This window comes from Dunckerocampus dactyliophorus, chromosome 3 (genome assembly GCF_027744805.1).
Source record: "Dunckerocampus dactyliophorus isolate RoL2022-P2 chromosome 3, RoL_Ddac_1.1, whole genome shotgun sequence".
NCBI classification, from domain to species: Eukaryota; Metazoa; Chordata; class Actinopteri; order Syngnathiformes; family Syngnathidae; genus Dunckerocampus; species Dunckerocampus dactyliophorus.
This window is the reverse complement of record NC_072821.1, coordinates 36,984,074-37,006,536: the sequence shown is the minus strand read 5'-3', so window position 1 is coordinate 37,006,536 and position 22,463 is coordinate 36,984,074. Positions and strand designations below refer to the sequence as shown.

At 41.1% G+C, this 22,463-nt stretch overlaps 2 protein-coding genes across 5 annotated transcripts in view; one reads left to right on the top strand and one right to left on the bottom strand.

Moving 5' to 3' along the window:
- phkb (phosphorylase kinase, beta) overlaps positions 1-19,367 on the bottom strand; it is a 97,804-nt gene extending 78,437 nt beyond the window's left edge. For 2 of the 3 annotated variants that reach the window (XM_054770106.1, XM_054770103.1), the window contains exons 1-3: positions 19,277-19,362; positions 13,230-13,316; positions 5,962-6,100 (exon numbers count right to left, since the gene is read on the bottom strand). In XM_054770106.1, the coding sequence (XP_054626081.1) occupies positions 5,962-6,100; positions 13,230-13,316; positions 19,277-19,340 (290 nt within the window). In that variant the 5' untranslated portion in view covers positions 19,341-19,362. Of the gene's footprint in view, positions 1-5,961; positions 6,101-13,229; positions 13,317-17,322; positions 17,434-19,276 lie in introns of all 3 variants that reach the window. The other variant, XM_054770105.1, reaches the window with a different exon arrangement.
- Positions 19,368-19,735: 368 nt separating this feature from the next.
- itfg1 (integrin alpha FG-GAP repeat containing 1) overlaps positions 19,736-22,463 on the top strand; it is a 165,597-nt gene continuing 162,869 nt past the window's right edge. Inside the window, exons 1-6 of one of the 2 annotated variants that reach the window (XM_054771194.1) lie at positions 19,736-20,053; positions 20,169-20,253; positions 20,339-20,469; positions 20,608-20,665; positions 21,737-21,814; positions 22,001-22,095. In XM_054771194.1, coding sequence (XP_054627169.1) covers positions 19,876-20,053; positions 20,169-20,253; positions 20,339-20,469; positions 20,608-20,665; positions 21,737-21,814; positions 22,001-22,095 — 625 coding nt within the window. In that variant the 5' untranslated portion in view covers positions 19,736-19,875. The remainder of the gene's footprint in view (positions 20,054-20,168; positions 20,254-20,338; positions 20,470-20,607; positions 20,666-21,736; positions 21,815-22,000; positions 22,096-22,463) is intronic. The other variant, XM_054771195.1, reaches the window with a different exon arrangement.

The following is a 22,463-nucleotide window of genomic DNA, read 5'->3' as shown; positions in this document are numbered from 1 at the left end:
CGGAAGACACGGCAGGGCGTTTGTTTATTAAAACAGTAACATACAACAACAATGGCGAAGGTGAAAATACAGTCATGCATGACATCCTCAGTTCAGTGAGTAGCAAAGCATTAAGGGATCTGATAACGTGGTTTTGCGTTTTCTTTGCTTTTTGTGACAGAAGAGACAGGATGTTACGTATGACACACTTAAAGGAAAAGTGCGCTTTTTTGGGAATTTTGCCCATCACCCGTAATCCTTATGTGAGACATGAACGCATATGGCTTTTCTGTACGTTCTAAAGATATAAAAACAGATAAAAAGACTTTGCTAAGAATACATTTAATGGGAAACACTTATTCCGCCTGTAAAGCCTTCTGAAAAAAAACTCCAAAAAGTGGCAACAATGCTCCATTTGCATGTAATGTGGCGTGCATATAACCAATGTACAGCAAAATTGTTATTATTATTAGTAACTCATTCAATCCCAGACATTTTTCAAAAGACAAACCCTTCAGTACCGGCCATTTTAGATGATTTTGAGTGATCTTTCAAGGCACACAGAATATTGTGTTCTATGGCTATATAAACATGGAACCTACCAAAAGAAACATTAGACTCTCGTCTTTCATCAGAAAAAAAAAAAAAGTTTGTTTCTACCTTTTTCCGTTCTTTAGTAATCATCAGTAGAACATAGGTAAGTTTCAGGAAAATATCAGTTCCAGACTAAAAAAAGGGAGAAAAGCAGCTTTTGTGCAAAAATACATTTCAAGCATTAACTTTCACTTTGACACAATTATTTTTTGCTTTTGTGACAACTCAAATATCTAAGCAAGAATAACAATATAAACAACACAAAATGCAATAGTATGTACATCAAAATTACAAATTCTTTACAAATATAACATCATGAAATATTTAAAATTTTCACATTTGGAACTGAACTATGTGTGTGCACGTGTGTGTGTGTGCGCACGCGTGTTAAAATTTCCCTACAATGCATAACATTCTGGACGCTACACTCCTTGACGTTCTCTCACTTCCTCCTTGCTGTCATATGTGATTTGTCCGTTAACATGATTTCTGCCGAGCTCTTATCAAAAGCACTTCTGCCATCTCATGGTAGTTTTTATGGCTTGAAAGTGCTCTGAAGTGAAATGAATTAGCGGAGAGTTGCATCATCACCTCTTTTACCCTTTCGTGCAAAATACGTAAACGACGCATACATACTAGCGACTAGCTTCACTACACACTCACCCGCAGCGCGTCACAACACGCTCGCAAAGCCTCAGGACACTATCGAAGCGTAAAACTACATATTGGAGCTGCTGCTCTGTTTCTATTTTTGAGTGTGGAAAAGTTAATGCTAGGTGTAGGCGTTCCTTTCTGTGTTGCTATGTGAAATCAACGCGTACAGGAAGAAAGTTCCCATAGTGCTTAAAAATGACTACTTCGGAGTTACAGACTGGAAAACACAATGGCGTGATATCTTGAGAACTTACCTCTAATACCATGTCAAATTTGTGATACAGTCATCCCTCGCTACATAAATGATCGCTGCTTCATGGTTGACTGGCCTAATATTCCATGTGGAAGTGGTACATTTTTAGCTGCTTATTATGTCCTTCTTCCGCACTCGTTTCAAACCCATTCTTACGTTAGGGATAAATAGATTGGAGGCCAACTCGTGAGCTTGATACTTTATATTGCTGTGTTTAAAGAGGCGGCAGTCTCTTGTGTAGGAATATACCAATCAAGTGACAAACACCATAGGGAGGATGGAGGACAGGCTGATGGCGATCTTTTTTTTAATGCCATGGAATCGATCCACATTACATTTGAGAAACAGTACAACAACAAGGAACTTTCCCACTACTAACGGTGAGTTATTATGTCTTATTATTGCTTATCATGTCTGCTATATTTGGTAATACTAGTAGAAAGGTGACCATACGAGTGTTATTTAATGTTTGCAGGGCTCTAATAATGTTTAAAAAACTATTTCAGAAGGTCACAAACAGGTTTTCTCTGAATTCGTGTATTAATGTTGACTCCTACTTCGCTGAAATTTACTTATCGCGGTCGGATCTGGAACCATTTAACTGCCATAAACGAGGGATGACCATACGGTAGAACCTCGAAAATCTTACACTTGTCGTGTTATTAATACACTGTGTGAGCCCAACTGTGTTCTTCATGTACTGTTGTCATAAAACGCCCTTGGTAGCATCCTATTAGCTTGCTGCCACATGGAAACATGAAGCGGAAGTCAGCTGTCACTCATCTATGATGTCATCAGAGGCTGGCGCTGTAGTTCAAGTCCCAAAAATGTTAAGACAAAACACGTCACTGTTTTACAATAGTAGTTTTCCATGCAGGACAAAGGCATATATAGACCCTTTCCAAAAAATTAGAATGTCATGGAAAAGTTGTTTAATTTCCATAATTCCATTCAAAAAGTTAAACTTTCATAGATTATAGATTCAGGGCCCACAATTTAAACGATTTCAAGTGTTTATTTGTTTATTTTTACGTAATTTGGGCTTCCAGCTCATAAAATCCACGAAAACAGGAATTCAAAAAATTAGAATACTGTGAAGAAATCACCATTTACTTCTCTGTTTTTGCAGGAAAAAAAGAAAGAAATTAGGATCACATCAAATCAATCAAAATATGGTACTTTCAAAACGATATGTCAATCTTCAATACTTGGTTGGGAATCCCTTTGCCTTAATCACTGCCTCGATGCCACGTGGCATTGAAGCAATCAGCCTGTGGCATTGCCTGGGAGTTATGGAAGCCCAGATTTCCTTGATGCTTGCTGTCAGCTCTTCTTTGTTGTTGGGTCTGGTGCCCCTCATTTTCCTCTTGAGAATACCCCATAGATTCTCAATGGGGTTTAGGTCCGGTGAGTTGGCTGGCCAGTCAAGCACTGTGATGGCATGGGCATCAAACCAGGTTTTAGTGCTTCTGGCGGTATGGGCAGGGGCCAGGTCCTGCTGGAAGATGAAACCTGCATCTCCATACGGATCCTCAGCAGAAGGAATCATGAAGTCCTCTAAAACATTCTGGTAGACTGTTGCAGTGACCTTGGATTTAAGAAAGCAGAGTTTACCAACACCTGCACCGGACATTGCACCCCAAATCATGACGGACTGTAGATATTTCACACTGGACCTCAGGCAGCTTGGGTTCTGTTCCTCACCCGTCTTCTTCCAAACCCTTGGACCTTGATTCCCAAATGAAAGGCACACTTTAGTTTCATTGGAAAAGAGGACCTTGGACCACTGGCCAACAGTCCAGTCCTTCTTCTCCTTGGCCCAGTGGAGACGCTTCCTACGTTGGCTCAGGTTCACAAGTGGCTTGACCCGAGGAACCCGACAGTTGTAGCCCATCTCCCGGATGCGTCTGAATGTGGTGGTTTTTGAAGCTGTGACTCCCGCCTCATTCCACTCTTTCTGGATCTCTGCCAGATTCTTGAATCTTCCCTGTTTGATAATCCGCTGAAGCCCACGGTCATCTCTTTTGCTGGTGCATCTTCTCCTGCCACATTTTGCCCTTCCTCTAGACTTTCCATTGATATGCTTGGACACAGCACTCTGTGAACAACCAGCCTCCTTCGCTATGAACTTTTGTGGCTTACCCATCCTATGGAGGGTATCAATGATGGTCTTCTGGCCAGTTGTCATGTCTGCAGTCTTCCCCATATTGAACCGAAATGAGACAATTGAACCAAACTGAAGCAATTTAATGACACCTGGGGAAGCCTGTGCAGGTGATTTGAGTTTAGTAGATGATTAGTGTGTGACACTCAGTTTAAAACATTCATGTCCTGCAAAATTTGGGCTGATTTCTTCACAGTATTCTAATTTTTTGAATTCCTATTTTCGTGGGTTTAATGAGCTGGAAGCCCAAATTACGTAAAAATAAACAAATAAACACTTGAAATCGTTTAAATTGTGGGCCCTGAATCTATAATCGATGAAAGTTTAACTTTTTGAATGGAATTATGGAAATTAAACAACTTTTCCATGACATTCTAATTTTTCGGAAAGGGTCTGTAAATGACAACGGAAAGGTATAAATGAACATTAAACGTTGCTTTTACCTTCATTGAAGGCCTGAGTGTTGACAAGGACACAATGTGGCAGCGAGAACAACACAGACACCAGCTTCCTGTTTTGCCATGGGTTATTCTTTGAATTCAATACTTTCTCATAGTCTTTACTTGCAACTTTATTTGGCTCCATTGTGGGTTATTTTGCAGCCGTGATCAAAAGAAAAGCAGAGACTTGAGGTGAGAAACACAATTGAATTCAATAAATAACTCATGGCAAAACTAGAAGGTGGTGTCCGTGTAGTGTCTTGCTGCCACATTGTGTCTTTGGGAAGAATCACGTCTTCAATGAAGGCAAAAGTAACCTTAAATGCTCATTGATCCTTTTCATTCATCATTTCTACACATTTACAAATGTTTTCTGCATGTAAAACTATACTTTTAAAACTATAAAAACATGATTTGTGTTCATATTTTTTACTTTCAAGAACAGATTGGTTGGATTTACATTGTATTCTTTAAGGTATGATATGAAATAGACAACTTTTTAAAATTTGCACCAAGTTGAATGTGCACAAAGTATTGGTATCGGCTCGGTATGGCTGATACCAGCCTGAATTTTACTCAGTATCGGATCAGAAACAAAATCAGTGGTATCGCACATCACTACCTAAGAACCTGTTTGCTGTCGGAATGCTGTGAGGCTTCCCAGATGAGATTGCATTCATGTCCAACTGGTTGCATCCAATCCCAACAAACTAAGCCTTCTAAAACGCAAATAGGGGCAGCAAGGCGTTAACATCTTTTTAAACTTGTATAACAGTTGAGAATGTTAAAAAGTGCCTTAAAACACTGCCGGCACACTTCATAAAAGGTTTTACGGTGACGCCAGCTTCACCGTGGAACAGATTATTAATTTTATTAAGATATATTATGAGAAAAAGGGTTTGGATTGGATATGCAACGACATGGCCGGCGAGTGTAGCAATATGCGGTTGACAAGTAATTAAACTGAGGCTTCAGAAAGGCCGGACAACATCACACATGCATGTTGATTACAATACAAACGAACTGAATGAATGATATAAAAAGTGGCACACACACACAGCAACGGCACTCGGCAAGGCTGTCAGATGAGAATCATCTTAATTAAATCCCACTGACAGTTCTAATAGGAGGCGGCCGTGACTGATGACTGGGTTCTGCCGCCGGTCACATCGCAGCACGGCGCTCTATTTTTAATTCCACCCCTCCATCTTTTCTTTTCCTCTTCCCCTCCTTCATCAGCCCCTATGTCCTCACTCCCTCTCACAGGCCTCATGACTCTTTTTAGTTTCATCGCCCTCATCTTGGCCCCACGTCCGACTGCAAGCCCCGGCATCCGATATTCTAATCATTTTTGGGGTTGCAGTTATATTAGCCTTCCCCACAAGAGCCAATCACAGAGGAGCACAGGAATGGAAGGAATGGACGCTTCAACTGCCCGAGTAAAAACAAAAAACGGTCAATCATGCCCGGGTGGGTATCGAAAAAAAAAAGAGGTACATTTTGCATCACACAAGCAAATTAAAGATAAGAGTCGTTTGAGTGGAAAGAAAACAATATTTAAATGGAAAGAAGCCAACTTACTAAAAATTAACGATTGCATTAATCAATAACGTAGGCCAGTTGCGGCTGGCAGCTTTCTTTAAAAAATATACAGCATACATATTTTTTTATTATTATTATTTTATTACTTAGCTTGTTTTTTTTAAATTATGGATTTTTTTGTTGTTGTTATTTTTTTTTATTATTTTTAAATTATAATCTAAAAATGCAATTAAACACCAAACACTGGGCATGAAAAACTGAGGACTAGGGCCACACTGAAAAGAAAACAACGCAAGAGGAAACACTGATTGCACGTGTAAAAGGTGTGGACTGACCGGTAGGCCATGGCCAGCGCCCACGCCCCCGCCGCACAGTACAGGGAATCCCGCACCCTGGCCTCTTTGCACGTGGAGCAGGTCTTGACGGGGAAGAGGCCGGTGGTGGGACTCTGGTAGTTGAGGATGGTGGTCTTGACTGGAAGCAGACAGAGAAAAATAACCATCTTGATGAAGTCAGAGGAAGGAGGCTCCTTTGTGCTGATGAAACATGCATGCAGGACTTTTATTCAGATTTAAAGATCCAGATCTTCTGTCGACCCCCAGGTATTTTTCATGGCGCTAACTTATCTCCCTGCTGCTGAATGCTGAAGAAACAACCGTGTGTGTTCGTTAACCTCCAAGTAGAATGCATTGAAGCGCAGTTAATACATACATATACATTTTTATGCAGTTTTTGGACAATCACGTGTGCAACGATGCAATATTTATGGCCCTTCCTGTCTGTGACCTTCCCCAACATGGCGTACACTTCGGCAGCCTTGCTCCCATGATGTAAGCGGTTGTGTCATCTTTTGCATGAACCGTGAAACACTGCGGCCGCTCCGGCAAGGCTTGTGTTCTCATCCTGCGACTACGCAGCTCAGCACAGCACAGTAAGATCCAGTACAACAGATGTAATGTCCGATTTTGCTTCTACCGTGAAAATGACGCCTTCATGGCACTGACAGAAAGGGAAACATGGAACAATAGGTGAAATACACTTTTTATATACTGTATGTTTTGATACACATTTTGCTGGTTAGGTTGTTTATTTCTTTATTTGATAGGTATATAATAACAAGTATATAATTTTACATCTCATATCCTATAGGAGTGGTTCTCAACTGGTTTGGCTATGGGGGCCACCATCAACCCCCTCAATGACAAGCGGCGAGCCAAATTGCAGATTTTTTTTTCCCCCCACCTCCAACATCCCAAATATCTTATACAGTGGTGTGAGATGGAGTGGACTGGTCTGGAACCAATTAACCTCAATAAACAAGAAATGACTGTAACGTATTAAGAATGACTTGGACAATTAAAGTACTGTAAATTGTTAGCTTGGCTCCGAGGCTTTACTTTCCAATGTATAGCGAAGCCTGTTTTGTTTTTTGTTGTTTTTTTTACAAAGTGGCGGGCGTACACACAAGGTGGGCTTATCTAGCCACGGGCTTATCAGGGGCCATACCGTGACCTTGAGAAAGGAGGTTTTGCATCGAAAAACCGCAACTTGAAGCGTGCTCCTTCTCAGAAGTGGCAGAAACAAGCGAGGGAGGTGATTGATTTGTATCACGTTTGGCGCCCATAAACAGGCTCTAGGCGCACGTATTACTGTTACAACATCATTAAAAAGTCAGTAAAGTAACCGGGGACCTTTCCCTCCCTGGCTGCTAATGACAATTTGATTAAAAATAAACAGGCCGCTGTGAAGAGAATGATTTGAAGGTTACATTGAAAACACTGCAGCACTTGCATGCCAACACGTCGTCTCCCTCCTCTAACATATGCAGATATATTTCCTAATCCAAACTTCTGACAAAGTCATTTATAAATTTCAAGCACACACACACACAGTAGTGTGCACCCTCGCTGGTGACTAATCTGTCTGGAGGGATCACTTCATTTTTCATCAGCACATTAGGTGGTGCAAACGAAGGCGACATCCATTCTGCTCGTCGTTTGTTACGCAGTCAGAGAGCGATAGTGAAGGATTTACACCAGCTAAGACACTTGACAGATGAACATATAGTCTCAAAGAAAGTATAAAATGGATTTAAATCCACCCCCACGGATGTATTAAGTCATATAAATCCACCCACCCATTCATCATCTCCATGAGTTATGCTGTGCACGTCCATGGGAGGAGCTGGAGGAGCCTCGTCAGGTGACACTGGGTCAGTCAATCATAAAGCCAGCCACTGAAATTGTGATAAAAAGTAACCTGACCCGCATCTTTAAAATGTGCGACCACAAAAACCTGTCCAACTGTCATAGTAATGTTGTGTTGATGCGCTGCGGCCTCATTTTGGAAGCACGCGTAACAAAGTCGTCACCAAACGAGGAGCGTGCACAACGCCGGATGCAAATCAAAAGGTTTCGGGGACGTTTTTGGCGACATCCATCAAGCTAATGTCTCCGACGCACGCGGTATGCTCGCTTATAAACGGACCATTTCACCGCAGCGGCATGGCGGAATAGGAGCAGATGATGACACAGGAGGGGAGAAAGCGCACAATAGTTATCACTCTTTGATGTCGCTGAACTTTGGTTGTGAAGGAGTCATTTTTGAACTTCCCAAAAGTGCAAAGTAAAGCCCTCACATTTCAGCAAGCATTGTATTCTATCTTGTCAAGGGACCGTGCTAAAGAAAGCAAAGATCGTTACACTTTAGAGTAGTCAGTGTACAGCTCGGTTAGCTGTACTATCCAGTAGGGATGTGGCGATATCAAATTTGATATCACGAGTATTGTGACCAAAATGATCATGATTGTCATTAAACAAACAACAACACCAAATAAACAACACGCTTGCCGCTTACAGGGCTCAAGAGGGCATGTGATCGCGCGATGCATTGAGAGCCACGGGCGCCATATTTGAGCTTTTATTTACATCAGAGTTGGTGCTTTGAGAAAGGGAGATACACAACGTAACTAACGGCTGCTTCTCCAGGTAATGAGCCGTGTCAAGGGTCCATGAGTTTATCAAAGTACGGTCATCAAGCAAGGTTTTACGAACATTTTAATTAGAAACGGTAGAAACGGTAGAGTTTTACTGCGGTTAATCATGAATACCCGCTATCGTCATCCTTACTATCTAGTAAAAATGACAACACACATAGATTATAGTCTAAATTGCTTGAAACTCAAGTGAGTACATGTCACAGTCAACATGTTCAAATTGTGTCCTTGCTGTGAATATTTAGTATGAGCACCTTTGTTATCCATCCATCTTCTATCGCTTATCTGAGGTCGGGTCGCAGGGGCAGCAGCCTAAGCAGGGAAGCCCAGACATCCCTCTTCACATCCAGCTCCTCCCGGCAGATCCCGAGGCGTTCCCAGGCCAGTTGAGAGACATAATCTCTCCAACGTGTCCTGGGTCTTCCCCGAGGCCTCCTACCGATCAGATGTGTCCTGAACACATCCGCAGGTAGGCGTCCGGGAGGCATCCTGATCAGATGCCCGAGCCACCTCATCTGGTTCCACTTAATGTGAAGGAGAAGCGATTCGACTCTGAGTTTCTCCTGGATGGCAGTGCTTCCCAACTCATCTCTAAGGGAGAGGCCAGCCACCCTACGGAGAAAATCAATTTTGGATGCTTCTACCCACGATATTGTCGTTTCAGTCACTACCAAAAGCTCATGACCACCGATGCAGAGTCCGCATCACTGCGGGCGCCGCACCAATCTCACGTTCCATCCTTCCCACACTCGTGAACAAAACCCAGAGGTACTTAATCTCCTACACTTGGGACAGGATCTCATCCCCAACCCGGAGATGGCACTCCACACTTTTCCGGGAAAGAACCATGGACTTGGACTTGGAAATGCAGATTCGGAGTTGAAGATCACAGTCCGATAAAGCCAGCAGGACCACAACAACTGCAGAAAGCAGAGACCCAATCCTTCCACGCCCTGACTACACCTAGAAATTCTGTCCATAAAAGTAATGAACAGAACCTGTGACAAAAGGACAGCTCTGGCCGAGTCAAACCCTCACTGGAAAGGAGTCCGACTTTTTGCCGGCAATGCGGACCAAACTCTGACACTGGTCATAGAGTACTGTAAAACACCTGAATTAGGTGGTTCGGTACCCCATACTCCCAGAGTACTCCCCACAGGATTCCTAAAAGAACACGGTCAAATGCCTTCTGCAAGTCCACAAAACACATGTAGACTGGTTGGGCAAAATCCTATGCACTCTCAAAGACCCTGATGAAAGTGTACAATTGGTCCACAGTTTCACGACCAGGACGAAAGCCACGCTGCTCCTTCTGAATCCCAGATTCAACTATCTATTGTTATCCAAGTACTGCCTTAATCCTCTTGGATGTTGAATTGAGCACACCTGCACATGTTGTTACTAAAATCCTCTTCCACTTCTCCATGATGACATCACTGGTGGGAACTGGTGGATGTCCGACAGCATGAGGATGCCCCACATGTGCTCGATTGGGTTCAGGTGTCGCGAAAACATACATAACAAACATACAATACATGATATGCTGCATGCGGTTATCCCTCATTCAATTCAAGAAACAATAAGGAATGGGTCACGCTCTGCTTCACAATGTCACAGAACATGTTGGAATTGATCGTTTCTCAATTAACTGCAGCTCCCCAGCGCCGGCAGCATTCGTGCGGCCCAAGCTTGACTGTGGACTGTACATTGACTAACTTTCGGTGGATATACTGTGAAACAAGCTGTTACTACTCTAAGTATATCCAAGTTTACTTTCTATAGTATTGTCCAATGACAAGATATACTGTCATAAAAATGCTTGCTGAAATGTAAGTGGTGCACCCACTCTTGGGAGATACTGTATGTGCTGGGGTTCATCTCTCAATTACATCATCAAACTGGACACATGAAAGAATGGCAGGTTAGTCACAATGGCCATGGAAGCTAAGCCCCATTGTGACAGACTTGAGAGCAGACGCACACAAAAAGTGGGAAAAACACAACTGGTTTGATTCGTCATTGTATCCAGCCTCACCACCCAACAGCCAGACGGAGCGAGAGCGAGACCAGGTATATTGGCAGGCGGGTCTGGGCGGCGGTGATAACAATGTTGGCTTTGTTCCCCGCTTGAATTGGACGAGCGCTTCGACCCGCCACCCGACACAACAATTAAAACAAGCCCGACGCCGAGGCGTATTTCTTTGACGATGGCGACTTCACGTCGGAGTGAGACACCTGTTGCAAGCTAAGCTGCGGTAATTGTCTCCCGTTGTTTTTGCAGACAAACATGCAAACAAACAAAACACCCAATCAAACACCCGGCAACTATCCGGCAAAAGGCACCGAGCACACTTGCCCCTCCCCATAGGACCTCTGGGCTGGCTCAGTCAAACACCAGCTGCAAAAGTAACTTTAAAAAATGAATACAAAATGTAATTTTTAATTCAAAAATACAGTTATTAGTCTTATCCATAAAGTGTCAAATGTAATGTTTTACAAAAAAAAAAACATTACAAAGAAAAAAAAATGTTAAAAATGTTTACCTTTACACACGTTTTTAAGACTTCCATAGTACGTATATATGTATGTATGCAGCGGGTCTATACAACTGCTAAGCAGAGTACATTTACATATTTCACATCACTCCCATATTCATTTTAGATAAAAGTGCAGGGGAATAACAATCCTAATAATGATTTGTTTTGTTAATTAAAAATAAGAGAAAAAGTCCTGAAGCAAAGAGCTAATTAGGAATAAGACTAATTAGCAGAGAGTAACAAAAATAAATAAAATTCAGCGAACTGAGCTTGTTTTTTTGGGGTTTTTCTACATGAGGGGAAATCTAACTACAGTCCAGCAGGTCAAACAACTGATGTTGAGGTACGGAATTCATTGCGATAGAGAGGTACCTGTGCTAACTACGTTGCTCATTGCTTTTCTAGCAGCCTGTATTGTATTATATGTATATTACCTGATAAACAATTGTGTTTTTAAACTAAATTGTCCTACAAACTGTGCATCGCAATCTTCATGATGTACTATCCATTTTAACAGCAGCCTGTCTTGGCGCACTGAATGGAAAACGGAGTCTTATCTCCTCAATGTGTTCTTTTATCTAAAAAAAACAAACAAACAAAAAAAACCCTCAACAACGTTAGTAATTAGTAAACAGTTGCATTGAGACATCCAAAACAATGTAATATGTATAAAAGCACACCTAACTGTGGCGCTGTAAACGGACCTGCAGACAGAACCATGTGACACCAAAACTATAGAAGAAGAAAAAACGCATGCGTGTAACGTCTGTCGTCTTCCGCTTTCCAGGGCTTGTCTAGACTGACGACAAAGTGGAATTACTTCTGCGAGTCATTTTGGAGTTTAATACAAAAACATATCACGTGAATGTCGACTGGGGTGAGTCATACCAGTCGTAGTATTCAGATATTACGGCGACGGGGCGGTGACGTCATAGTTTTTTTAGAAAGTAGCACTTTGCTTGTCTGCACGGCAGCAACAAGCCGGCGTGATCACACTTTCCCTTACTCAAAAAAATACTGTTTCAGCCCACCCAGAAGGCTGTTTCCGTGTGGATGAAAGGCTGACACGATAAAATACTTTGCAATTTTCACCTGAAAATGTTCCCGTGTGGAAAGCCCCTAAAATAGTCCTTGTCCCACTCAGCTCGAGAAGTGGGGTTCTCCTTAGAGGTGCCCATTTGGCTCGGGCTACATTGGCAACACGTCCTGTGCTGGTTCGCTCTCCTATGATATAATATAGTAGTTATGTAATAAGTAGCATGCAGAAATATGGTGGAAAAAAATCAATGTATTCATTTTATCAAGTTGCTAGCAAGTGGGTGTAGTTAGCATGCAAACAACGTACTGCAACATTGGTAATATAAATGTGCGACGTGATGTGCAATGTGGTCCTGGTGGCCTCGTCAGGCTGTGACCTTCAGTGTTTACTGGGGCGGTTTGCAGCTGAGTGTGAAGCTTCTGGGATGAGACTCAGCAACTCCAAACCCGAGGCTGTGGTTTTCAGTCAGAAAAAGGTAGATGGCACACTCTGGGTTGGGAACGAGGTCCTGCCCCAGGTGGAGGAGTTCAAGTATCTTGGGCTCTTTTTCATGAGTGAGGGAAGGTTGGAGCGTGAGGTCTAAAACCTTAGACCAATCAAACGCTTCATGATCAAGGAAATTCTACCCTGGTTTTATCCCTACCTCTAAACATTCCAATTTTCACCAAAACATTCTTCAAACTTTAAGGAATAATTCCACAACATAACACAAACGTTGTTTAGAAAGTCTCTATTTGGCATTGTGGTAATCTCGCATATAAGACCAGTGTGTTTCCGAGAAGAACTTTGGTCTGGAATTGATTTTAGATCCTGTACCTACTGAGTAAGTGTTTTTGCTTCTGCAAAACTCATGCAAGAACACACTTACGTTCCGTCCTCACACTCTCTTAACAATAGCAGGGTGTCAGATGGAATCATAAGAGTCAGTAGTCCCAGCCATATTGGAGGGGCTTTTGTGTGCTTTGTGACGCTATCGCCAACATATTACACAATCCCCCCCATCGCGTGGTGATAGGAGATAAGTGTACTTACCGGCATTGTAGTACCGGTCCAGTTTCTCCCACAAGGGCTCATCCTCGCGCTGGAGAATGGACAGCTTGAGAGGCTCATAGATGGATCCTGGGTGGGAGACTCCAGTGTTACTTTTCTTTCTGACACCACCTTTTTACAGTGTCTGCACAGTTGAACATAATAAGCTACAGGAGAGTTTATGGTTTACAGTTTAACCTTTCATTATTTGGCAAAAATAAGCCCCCGTGGCTCTAGTGAGGATAAGCAGCATAGAAGATGGACAGATGCGTAAAAATAAGCCCTTAAAGCTGCACGAGAAACCTTCTCTTACTGCTCTGATGTGGGCTGTTTTGCGTGGTCTCTGTGTTCAAGAGGGCGATATAAACTTCCTTTGCCTAAAAGAGGAAATTCTAAGGCCGGACATATTGCAGATATAACTTCTGGCTTGCCACCAAAGCCCAAGAGACCCCCCTCAACCACGCTCACTTTCACGTGTGCTAATGTGACTTGCCAGCAGATATACCCCTCCGAGCCTGAGAAGACTTGGAGGGAATCCCTCGTCTGTTTAACTTTCTCTATCTTCCCACTCGTCTCACTCTCGCCGAGATTTGCATTTTAATAGGCACGACCTCAGGTCAATACCACAGGTAGAGCACATCCCCCATTCGGACTGAAATTAGCATAATTCCACATCATATTAAAAGTTTCGGGAGGGGGACAAAGGCTCTCTCTCGCTCTCTCACTCGCTCCCTCTTGCCTGTGGAAAAGATAAGCCTTTAAAAAAGAGTGTCGATGGAAGTCCAATGGTCACATTTCTTCACTTGCTAACATGGAATCACAGAAATGCAGCTGCTCTGACACAATCCCATGACTAAAGTCACTGATAAAAAAAACTATATATATAGCAATAGACTAATGTTTTAGTGCATAAACGTGTATTATTTGACAGCTTATGTGCAAAATTACTGTGTTTAACTGACTGCCTATTGTAATTAAGTGAGGGGGGGTAACAACATTGTGTGTCACAAGAGATTAAAAGATTAAAAGATTTCTCGTTCAGAACAAAAAAAACTGTCTTGTGCGCACTCGGCCTGGGATAATACTAAATGAATGAATCACACTATAAATAAACACCATCATTTTGCTCAATATATTGCCATGTGCATGTTTTCCTCGTCTCTCGCCTCCAAACAGGCAGGAAAAAGGTTCACTCTGTGCATTGGTTTCAGCACTTTGGCGCGTTTATTCCAAAGAACAGCATGCATGAACGGAGTGAGACCTTCTGTCAGTCATACAGGCTCTGTCTGGGTGGGTGGAGGCGGGGCCGCTAGCATACACACAGCGTGCAGAAGAGTGTAACGTAGTAGAACTTAACCAAACACATTTCTCTGCATCCAAAACATGTACTTTGACCAAAGTAGTACTTCGACGCAGACAAAACGTTACACCGCTTTAAATGTAAACAGCGTATTCCACACACAATGTTGATAAAAGTGAAGCAAGGAAGTGTATGTGCAAATGAGCTGCCGTCTGCATTATCTGTATTTTTGTCAATATTCAGACAATGACAAAAGTGACACAGATTCAAAAGTATATATGTTACGTTTTGGTTTTCTACTCATGTATATTTTCTAATCAACACACTTTGGGGAACTATTGTTGTACATCATGTTTCCGTGGAAGGTGAAGTGTGTTACTCTTGTGCCAACTGACAATGCATTCAAGAACACTTCAATTGCATTGAAGTGCAGTGTTGTTTACAGAGACGTGATACTCCATTTTATTTATTGTTTTTATTGTTGTGTGTGTTTTTTTTCTTTCTTAACAGAGACCGGGTCTATTTTTTATTGTTTTTGGTTATGATTGTGATTTTTATTTAAGTGCAATTTTTGCTAAAAGAGACGGAGTCTATTTTATTTTCATTGAGTTTTTTTTTGTTTGTTTGTTTGTTTAATTTATTGTGTTGTTTGTTTCATTGATTTTATTTAAAAGCTCTTGACATTCCCATTACAATGTTAAATACGCTTGAGAAATTACAGTTTACTGCTTTTGATACGGTCTACTCGTATCATTATGCCATATATTATCATTACATTCATGAAAAAAAAGGTCTCAAAATAATGCTGACAATAGTATCGTTTGTCTGTAATAATTTGCAGGCCAATTATCGTCTAGCAAAATGTGTTTTCTACTCATGCTGCTTGTTATACACTCATGGAAAAAATGATTAGACCACCCTTGTTTCTTCAGTTTATTGATCCATTTCAGTGCCGGGTACAACAAAAGGTAAAATTGTTTGGAAAAATAACATAACATAACAATAACATATATAGCTCATAAGAGTGTCATTTAAGAGCTGATATCCACCGACTTCCATCGTTTTCTTGATAATAACCAAAATCACTTAAGTTCTGCATTGTGCTGCCAAAAAATGTAACTCTTATGAGCTATTTTTTTTTGCCATTGTTATATTTGTCCAAGCAAAAAGGTACCTTTAGTTGTATCAGGCATTCAAATGCACAAGAAACTGAAGAAACAAGGGTGGTCTAATCATTTTTTACATGACTGTATATACGTACATCGAAGGTAAGGCGTTTATTAGAGTAGCGGCCTTTATTTGTACAAAAGCATTTTTAAAAAACAATATTACTGAATAAGGTTTAGCCTCCTTTACAGACGCCACATGTGCTCTGAAGAGGGTTGGTGTTGTGGTATTATGAATTGATGTCAACATCAGATGTCCTACACAGGGATGTTCCAATCCACATTTTTTGGCTTTCGATCCAGATTATTATTATTATTTTTTTTATAGTTTTGCTGATCCGATACCGATCTTTATTTATTTATTTTTTTTTATAATAAGCTTCTGTTACAAACATGAATTTGTGGAATTGAAAATGGCCAACCAAAGTATTGCTGAATTAACTTTTGTTTGTATTTTTTTTTTACACAGCATGACCAACAATATTGTTTGGATTTTGTAACAAAACTATGTGAGTCAGTCTTATTTGCTTTTCTTATTTTTTTTTATCTCTCATGTCTTGCCTTGGGTGTTTTTTTGTGATTCAGTTCATTATGATATTTTTACCTAACTGAAAAGTGAATTTCTCTTGGAGATGAATAAAGTATCTATCTAAAAGTCCATCCAATAAAAGATGTAGGAATCCTTCTGTCTCAAGAGACAACGGTAGCCTCCCAGGGCACGGCACAAGCCTGAGCAGAGTGTATGGGGACCATGTGCTACCCATTCAACATGGCCCCCCTTTCGGTATCGCTAGCTTGGTCCGATGGTACGCGGAACGTTACAAATTGGCGCTGGTTTTGGTGAAGTGTCTTGCTCCAGGAACACAACGACAGTGACTGGGTGGAGAGAGCGAGGATCGCCCCCCAACCTTCCGGTTTCTGGACGACCTGCTCTACATCCTGAGTCACGGCCGCCCAGTAAAATTTTTAATTGGAAAAAATGGGCGTGCAAAATACTTTTAGGGTAGGACTAATCGTTTGATACGGTTACAGACCAATTTGTGGTGTGATTTAGAATATATGGCTTTTTTTTTTAACAAATGCTCTTCAACACATTTAGTGTAATTTATTGACGGTCCCTAGTATAAACAACCAGCAGCGGAGCCAGACATTTTTCATGATGGTGGCCAAGGTGAGTCTATTACTCTCACAGCAATATACATCGATATTATCCGATCCCGATCCTGCAGATCGCATGAGGACATCCCTACTCCTACAATGCAGCAATCTTGTGGCGTGGATGTGTTTATTTATTCAGCGGCACCAGACTTTTGAGGCACGGCGCTTATTGGAGTGGGAGGGACTATTTGAGGAAATACAGTAGTCAGCAAATCAACAGACCACCCCCCACTGTCCACTTCACATAATAACGTATCATGAAAAGTCGGTTACTTTTCTCAATTCCACATTTTCGTCACTTTTCACTTCCTGTAGACGCAATGTGTCTCAATACTTTTGCCCATACAGCATATGTGTCATCATTGTAGATAATTTATGACTTGTACTCCTTTGCAATATAACATATTACGGTATAATTAGGTTTTGTCCACCCATTCGGAACATTTCACTCCCACTTCCTGCTGCTACTTACCGAGTCTTTGAACTTTCGGAGGCCGGTTTATCGCAGCCATTCTCAAAAGGTGAAATTAGGGCCAATCGTCACTCTCTCTCTCTCTCTCGCCCTCTCAGCTAAATCACAAATCTACGGCAGGAGGTAGTTAGTAGCACACGTTAGGATTTGGACACATGCATGAATTAACATTGAATTACATCCCAGATTGATGATGATGGTTATCACAGATGGCAGCATGCAAGACATTACATTGAAAACTAAACTTGTAAAGAAGTACATGGCTATGTTAAAATAGCTAATTCTATACAATCACCGCTAAGTGCTTCGATCTTACAACGTTAAACAATCAGGGTCAATGTTTTGAATGCAAACATTTGCAGTACAACAGCCCTGCCTTATTGAACGTAAACCAATCAGTTTGATTTATTTTCATTACATACAGTGGAACCACAGTTTTCAATGACAATTATTGCCAAAAAATATGTCTTATTTATGTCTTAAATAGTTGATTTCTCTTATTATGTCTACTGTATTGGGTAATACGAGTGTAAAGGTGACTATATGGGTGTTAGTTCCTGTCTAGAGGGCTCTAATAATGTTAAAAATCTTATTTACAAGATCGTAAACAGGTTTATTTATAAATAAGTAATCTTACTTCACGGAAATTCACTTATCACGTCGGGTCTGGAACCGATAAACGATAAACCAGGGATTACTGTATTATCAATGATAAATATTACGTGTGTCGGTCTCCTTTCTTCCTGACGGAGTGCCGTCAATGCAGCTGTTCACGTGATGTAGCGTTCAAGCGTACTGCGTAGCTCTTGATTTCTTTCGGGACAGTGTCTGCTATTTTTTTCTTCTTTTTGAATTGATGATGGTTTCAAAATTACCCCCAGTGATGCTAAAAAAAGTTGCAAATTGTACCAATGTTCATTTATCCCTTTCATTTGTCATTTATATGCATTTCACATTGCTTTCTGCATGTAAAACTATAATTGTTCTATACTGAAAGTGCTTTGGGGTATCTGGAGTGAATTAATTAGATTTATATTGTGGAAAAAACGGTTTCAGTTCTTATACAAGTCACCTTTAGATGGAGACTTTGAAGCGTATTAATCATAAAAAACGAGGTTCCACTGTGTTTAGTAGAAGTAGGAACCTTGCAGAGCTGTTGGACTGCGTTGGGTTTTAGCAGGGGTGGGGAACCTTCAGCCCGTGGGTCATATATTGTACGGCCGCTCTGCAATTCCAAAGCGAGTAAAACTTGGCTTTTAAAAGCCTCCGAAACATTTAACCCAGAAATGATGATACTATGGTAATCATCTGTTGCGTTGTTGTATATGTTATCATAAGCTTAAAACCAAAATAGTTCCCCACTCCTGCGTTAACTGAGCGTTCCTCATATTCTGTCGATCCCAGTTCCAGTGTGATAGATAAAATATTAGCAGCAAATAAGCCCATTCCATACAAGTTCAATAATTTTGATTGACTGAAGGATGGCTATTGAATATTTCATTTTGGGCAAACAACATTTTCTCCTTTCTTGCTGTACTGTATTGTTGTTTCTCAACGTGTTTTACTTTAAATTGTTCACTGACATAAGGGAAGTGTTTGTACAGCCACATGCTGAAAGATAGGCTTGTTGGTGTTTTCTCAAGTTTTATTACACAATCTTCCAGTTCCTCAAACACCTGAAATGATTCACCGACATGACACAATGCAATGTTTCATACGTGCACATTAGAAGCAATGGTCAATCACCCTTATGTTAGAGGAGGGGAGAAGATCTTAAAATAACCCCCCAAATGCTGCACATTTAAACCTCTGACCTTTCATGCTTGGACCGCCTGCATGCAGGCAGCTTAATACCGCATATTGAGCCTCGTTTAAACGTGTCAGCGGCAGGCAGACGTCGTCAAGAAACTGAACAATCGTTGTCGGCAGACGTGAAAAGTAAACAAAATCTCACCTGATCTTTTTGACCGGGCTTTGAATTCCAGCAGTTTCCAACTGACGTCTGCCAAGCTCGCCATGTTTTGCAAGCCGTCAAGTTCTTCCGCGTTTAAACCAATTGTCAGGTATACACTTTCAAAATAAAACTAAAGAAGCGAGACTAAATATTAATCTGTGAATAAAAGTCAACATAACCTTCAGTAACCGTATATAATTTACAAAACACAATACATTTAATTATAAGTCTTTTTTATCCTCGCATTTTGCGCATTCTTTAAAAGAAGTATACCTTTAGTTTCACAGCAACCCATCTATTTCCGGTAAGACGATACCAACTTCCCAAATTTTCTACCATTGTAAACAGTGTGATTATACGACCACGTTACTGACGTAAACACGGAAGTGGAAATATATCAGTAATTTACACGCTTACGCGAATTATAACGTACATTTTGCCCAAAACTCCAGTATAAATAGTATAAAGTTAGTATAGATAACATTTTTATCCTGTTATATGTTGGTCAACGTAAAAAACAAAGCTATATTCTCCTGCCGTAAAGGCGCGTGCCGTATTGCAGCGTGTGTGTTGTTGTCAGACACCGCACCTGCTGCAGGATGTGGCTGTTTAACTGGGCCGTTTTGGTGTTTTTGGTACTGTTCGTCGCCAAGTACAAGACGCTTGCTCTCCAGGATGTGACGGCCGACCTGTTCGGTGCCGAAAATAACGGCACGGTGGCGGCGTTCGGCGATTTCAACGCCGATAAACAGACGGACATCTTCATCATCAGGGAGCGTATGTCCCTCCCGCTTTTCTCTTGTTAGCTGCGATATCGGCGCATTGACTCAAGTGTGGGTAATATTTAGCACATTCACTTACTTATCCAGAATTATTACGTGTTTTAATTCAGAGTCTGAGCTGGTGATCTTCTTGGCTGACGCCAAAGCACCGTACTTCAAACCTAAGGTGCACATCTCCAAAGGCATCCTGCCCAGGTGATTATGTTTACATTGACTGTATGGGTCCAACATGGTACTGATTATGATGGAGTGGTAATATATGATCTTCTTCCTGTGTCAGTGATGCTAACCTTACCAGTGTGGTCCCTGGCGACTATGACGGAGATTCCCAGATGGACGTTCTCCTCACAGCTCAGATTAATTTAATGGCATCTTCTGTTTTCGTCTTTTGGGGCGACAACCAGACATTGGGTATGCATAATACAAAGTCTCAGGCCACCGACTGGTTTAATTGTCTTTTCCCACCTCAATCAATTTGACATGTTAAGCTAAAGGTTTGACTTCTGGTGCAAATATAGACATTTATGCTCACTGTTTGGCTCTCTGCAGACACAGATGGTTGGATCAGGCTGAACAAGACCTTCAGAGATCAGCCTCTTGTCATGGAGTAAGTATAAATGGTGTTGAGACATAGTTTCACCTTCATTTTTGTTGTAATTTAAATTATTATCACTTGTTTGTATTTATATTTTGTGATAAATAAGAGAATAAATGAAATGATAATCAAGACTAGAAAAGAACTCAGAGTGCAGACCTCCGCCAAGAGCCATAGTTCTCCCCCGTATTGTGATTTACACCATAAATATTAGTCCCTTATTTATCATTTACCTACATATTTCGATTCCTTGACCTTGAAATCATACAGTGGAATGGTAAAGAATGCTAACAATGCTCACATGCTAACATTAGCATGCAAACACCTCGCATAATAGCGCAGTTTGTATGTGTCTACCCCTGAAACTGCTAAAAATGTTAGTATAATTGTTAGCATGCTAACACCTAGAATGATGGCGCTAACTGTGTACTTAAGTTCATATTCATGAAAATTGCAGAAAATATTTGTATGCTCATGTCAGCATGCTAGCAATGTTAACATGCTAACGTTAGCATGCTAACACAAGCATAATAGTGTCTACCTCTAAAAATGTTACTATGTTAATTTTAGCATGCTAACACCTAGCATAGTAGTGCTAAGTGTTCATGTAAGTGCCACATAAATGGCAAAAAATGCTACTATGCTAGTATTAGCATGCTAGCCATGCTAACATTAGCATGCTAACACCTGGCAAGATAGTGGTAAGTGTTTATCTATGTGTCTACCCATGAAAATTGTTGTGTTTTTTTTTCCTTTTTTGTGGAGTTATATGCACAAATGCCAAAATCTTGCATTTGTTAAAGAATCCTGTAAAAAATTCCTGGATCCAGACGGTGATCCGGATCACCCCCAAAATTTTATAACTTCTTCCATATCCCATTTCCGACAATTCCTGAAAATGTCATCCAAATCCATTCAGAATTTTTCAGGTTATTTTGAACAAAAACAAACAGATAAATGCCGGCGAAAACATAACCTCCGCGCTGCGCTTGCGCTTGGCGGAGGTAAAAACTGCATCTCTTTCATGAACTGCAGTTTTGTTGATCTGTTTTTAATGGTGACAGTCTCTTATCTTTCCCACAGCTTCAATGGCGACATGATCCCAGACATATTTGGAGTGACAGGGCAGGCAACCACAGAATATTGCTCTCTAACCAACAGGTGAGCAATGACAACACACTGGATCCTCTGGGATTTTACCGTGGCCATCTTTTACTAACTGCACTGGCGATGTTTGAAGTAACATTTTACCATAGTCTCCCAGAAAATTTGGGTGGGCTTACACTTGTGCGACCTAAATTTTAAGGTGTACAGTACGCCCATCGTGCCCTTTCCTCTCCTTGTTAGGAATGTGGTGTGTCAGAGTGCTCTGAGTTCACCCGTCAACATGCGCATCCCTCACGCCAACGCCTTCATTGACCTCAACAAGGACTTAACTGCAGGTAAGTTTCAGCGAAGTTGACAAAAATCTTTATCAGACAAGGTGACATACCTTAAATGCTGTAATTACTGTGTAGCCGGGGCAGAACCACAAATAGGACGTGATGTTAATTGGAAGCAGGGGAGAGGCTATTTATACAGGTGCATCTCAATTGGAATGTTTTTGGATAATTTAAATTGTATCCAACTAAAGTTGAGAAAAAAAATAATTGATTTCAGTAATTCAACTGATATTCACTATGCACAGGGTGACATATTTAATTTGTAACTGGTCCTCTTTTTACGGCATTTTGTGGTTACAAACGCGCACCCACAAATGATTAATGCTGTACAAAAGGAAAAAGAGCACCTTAGGTGCGTGTAATAGCGA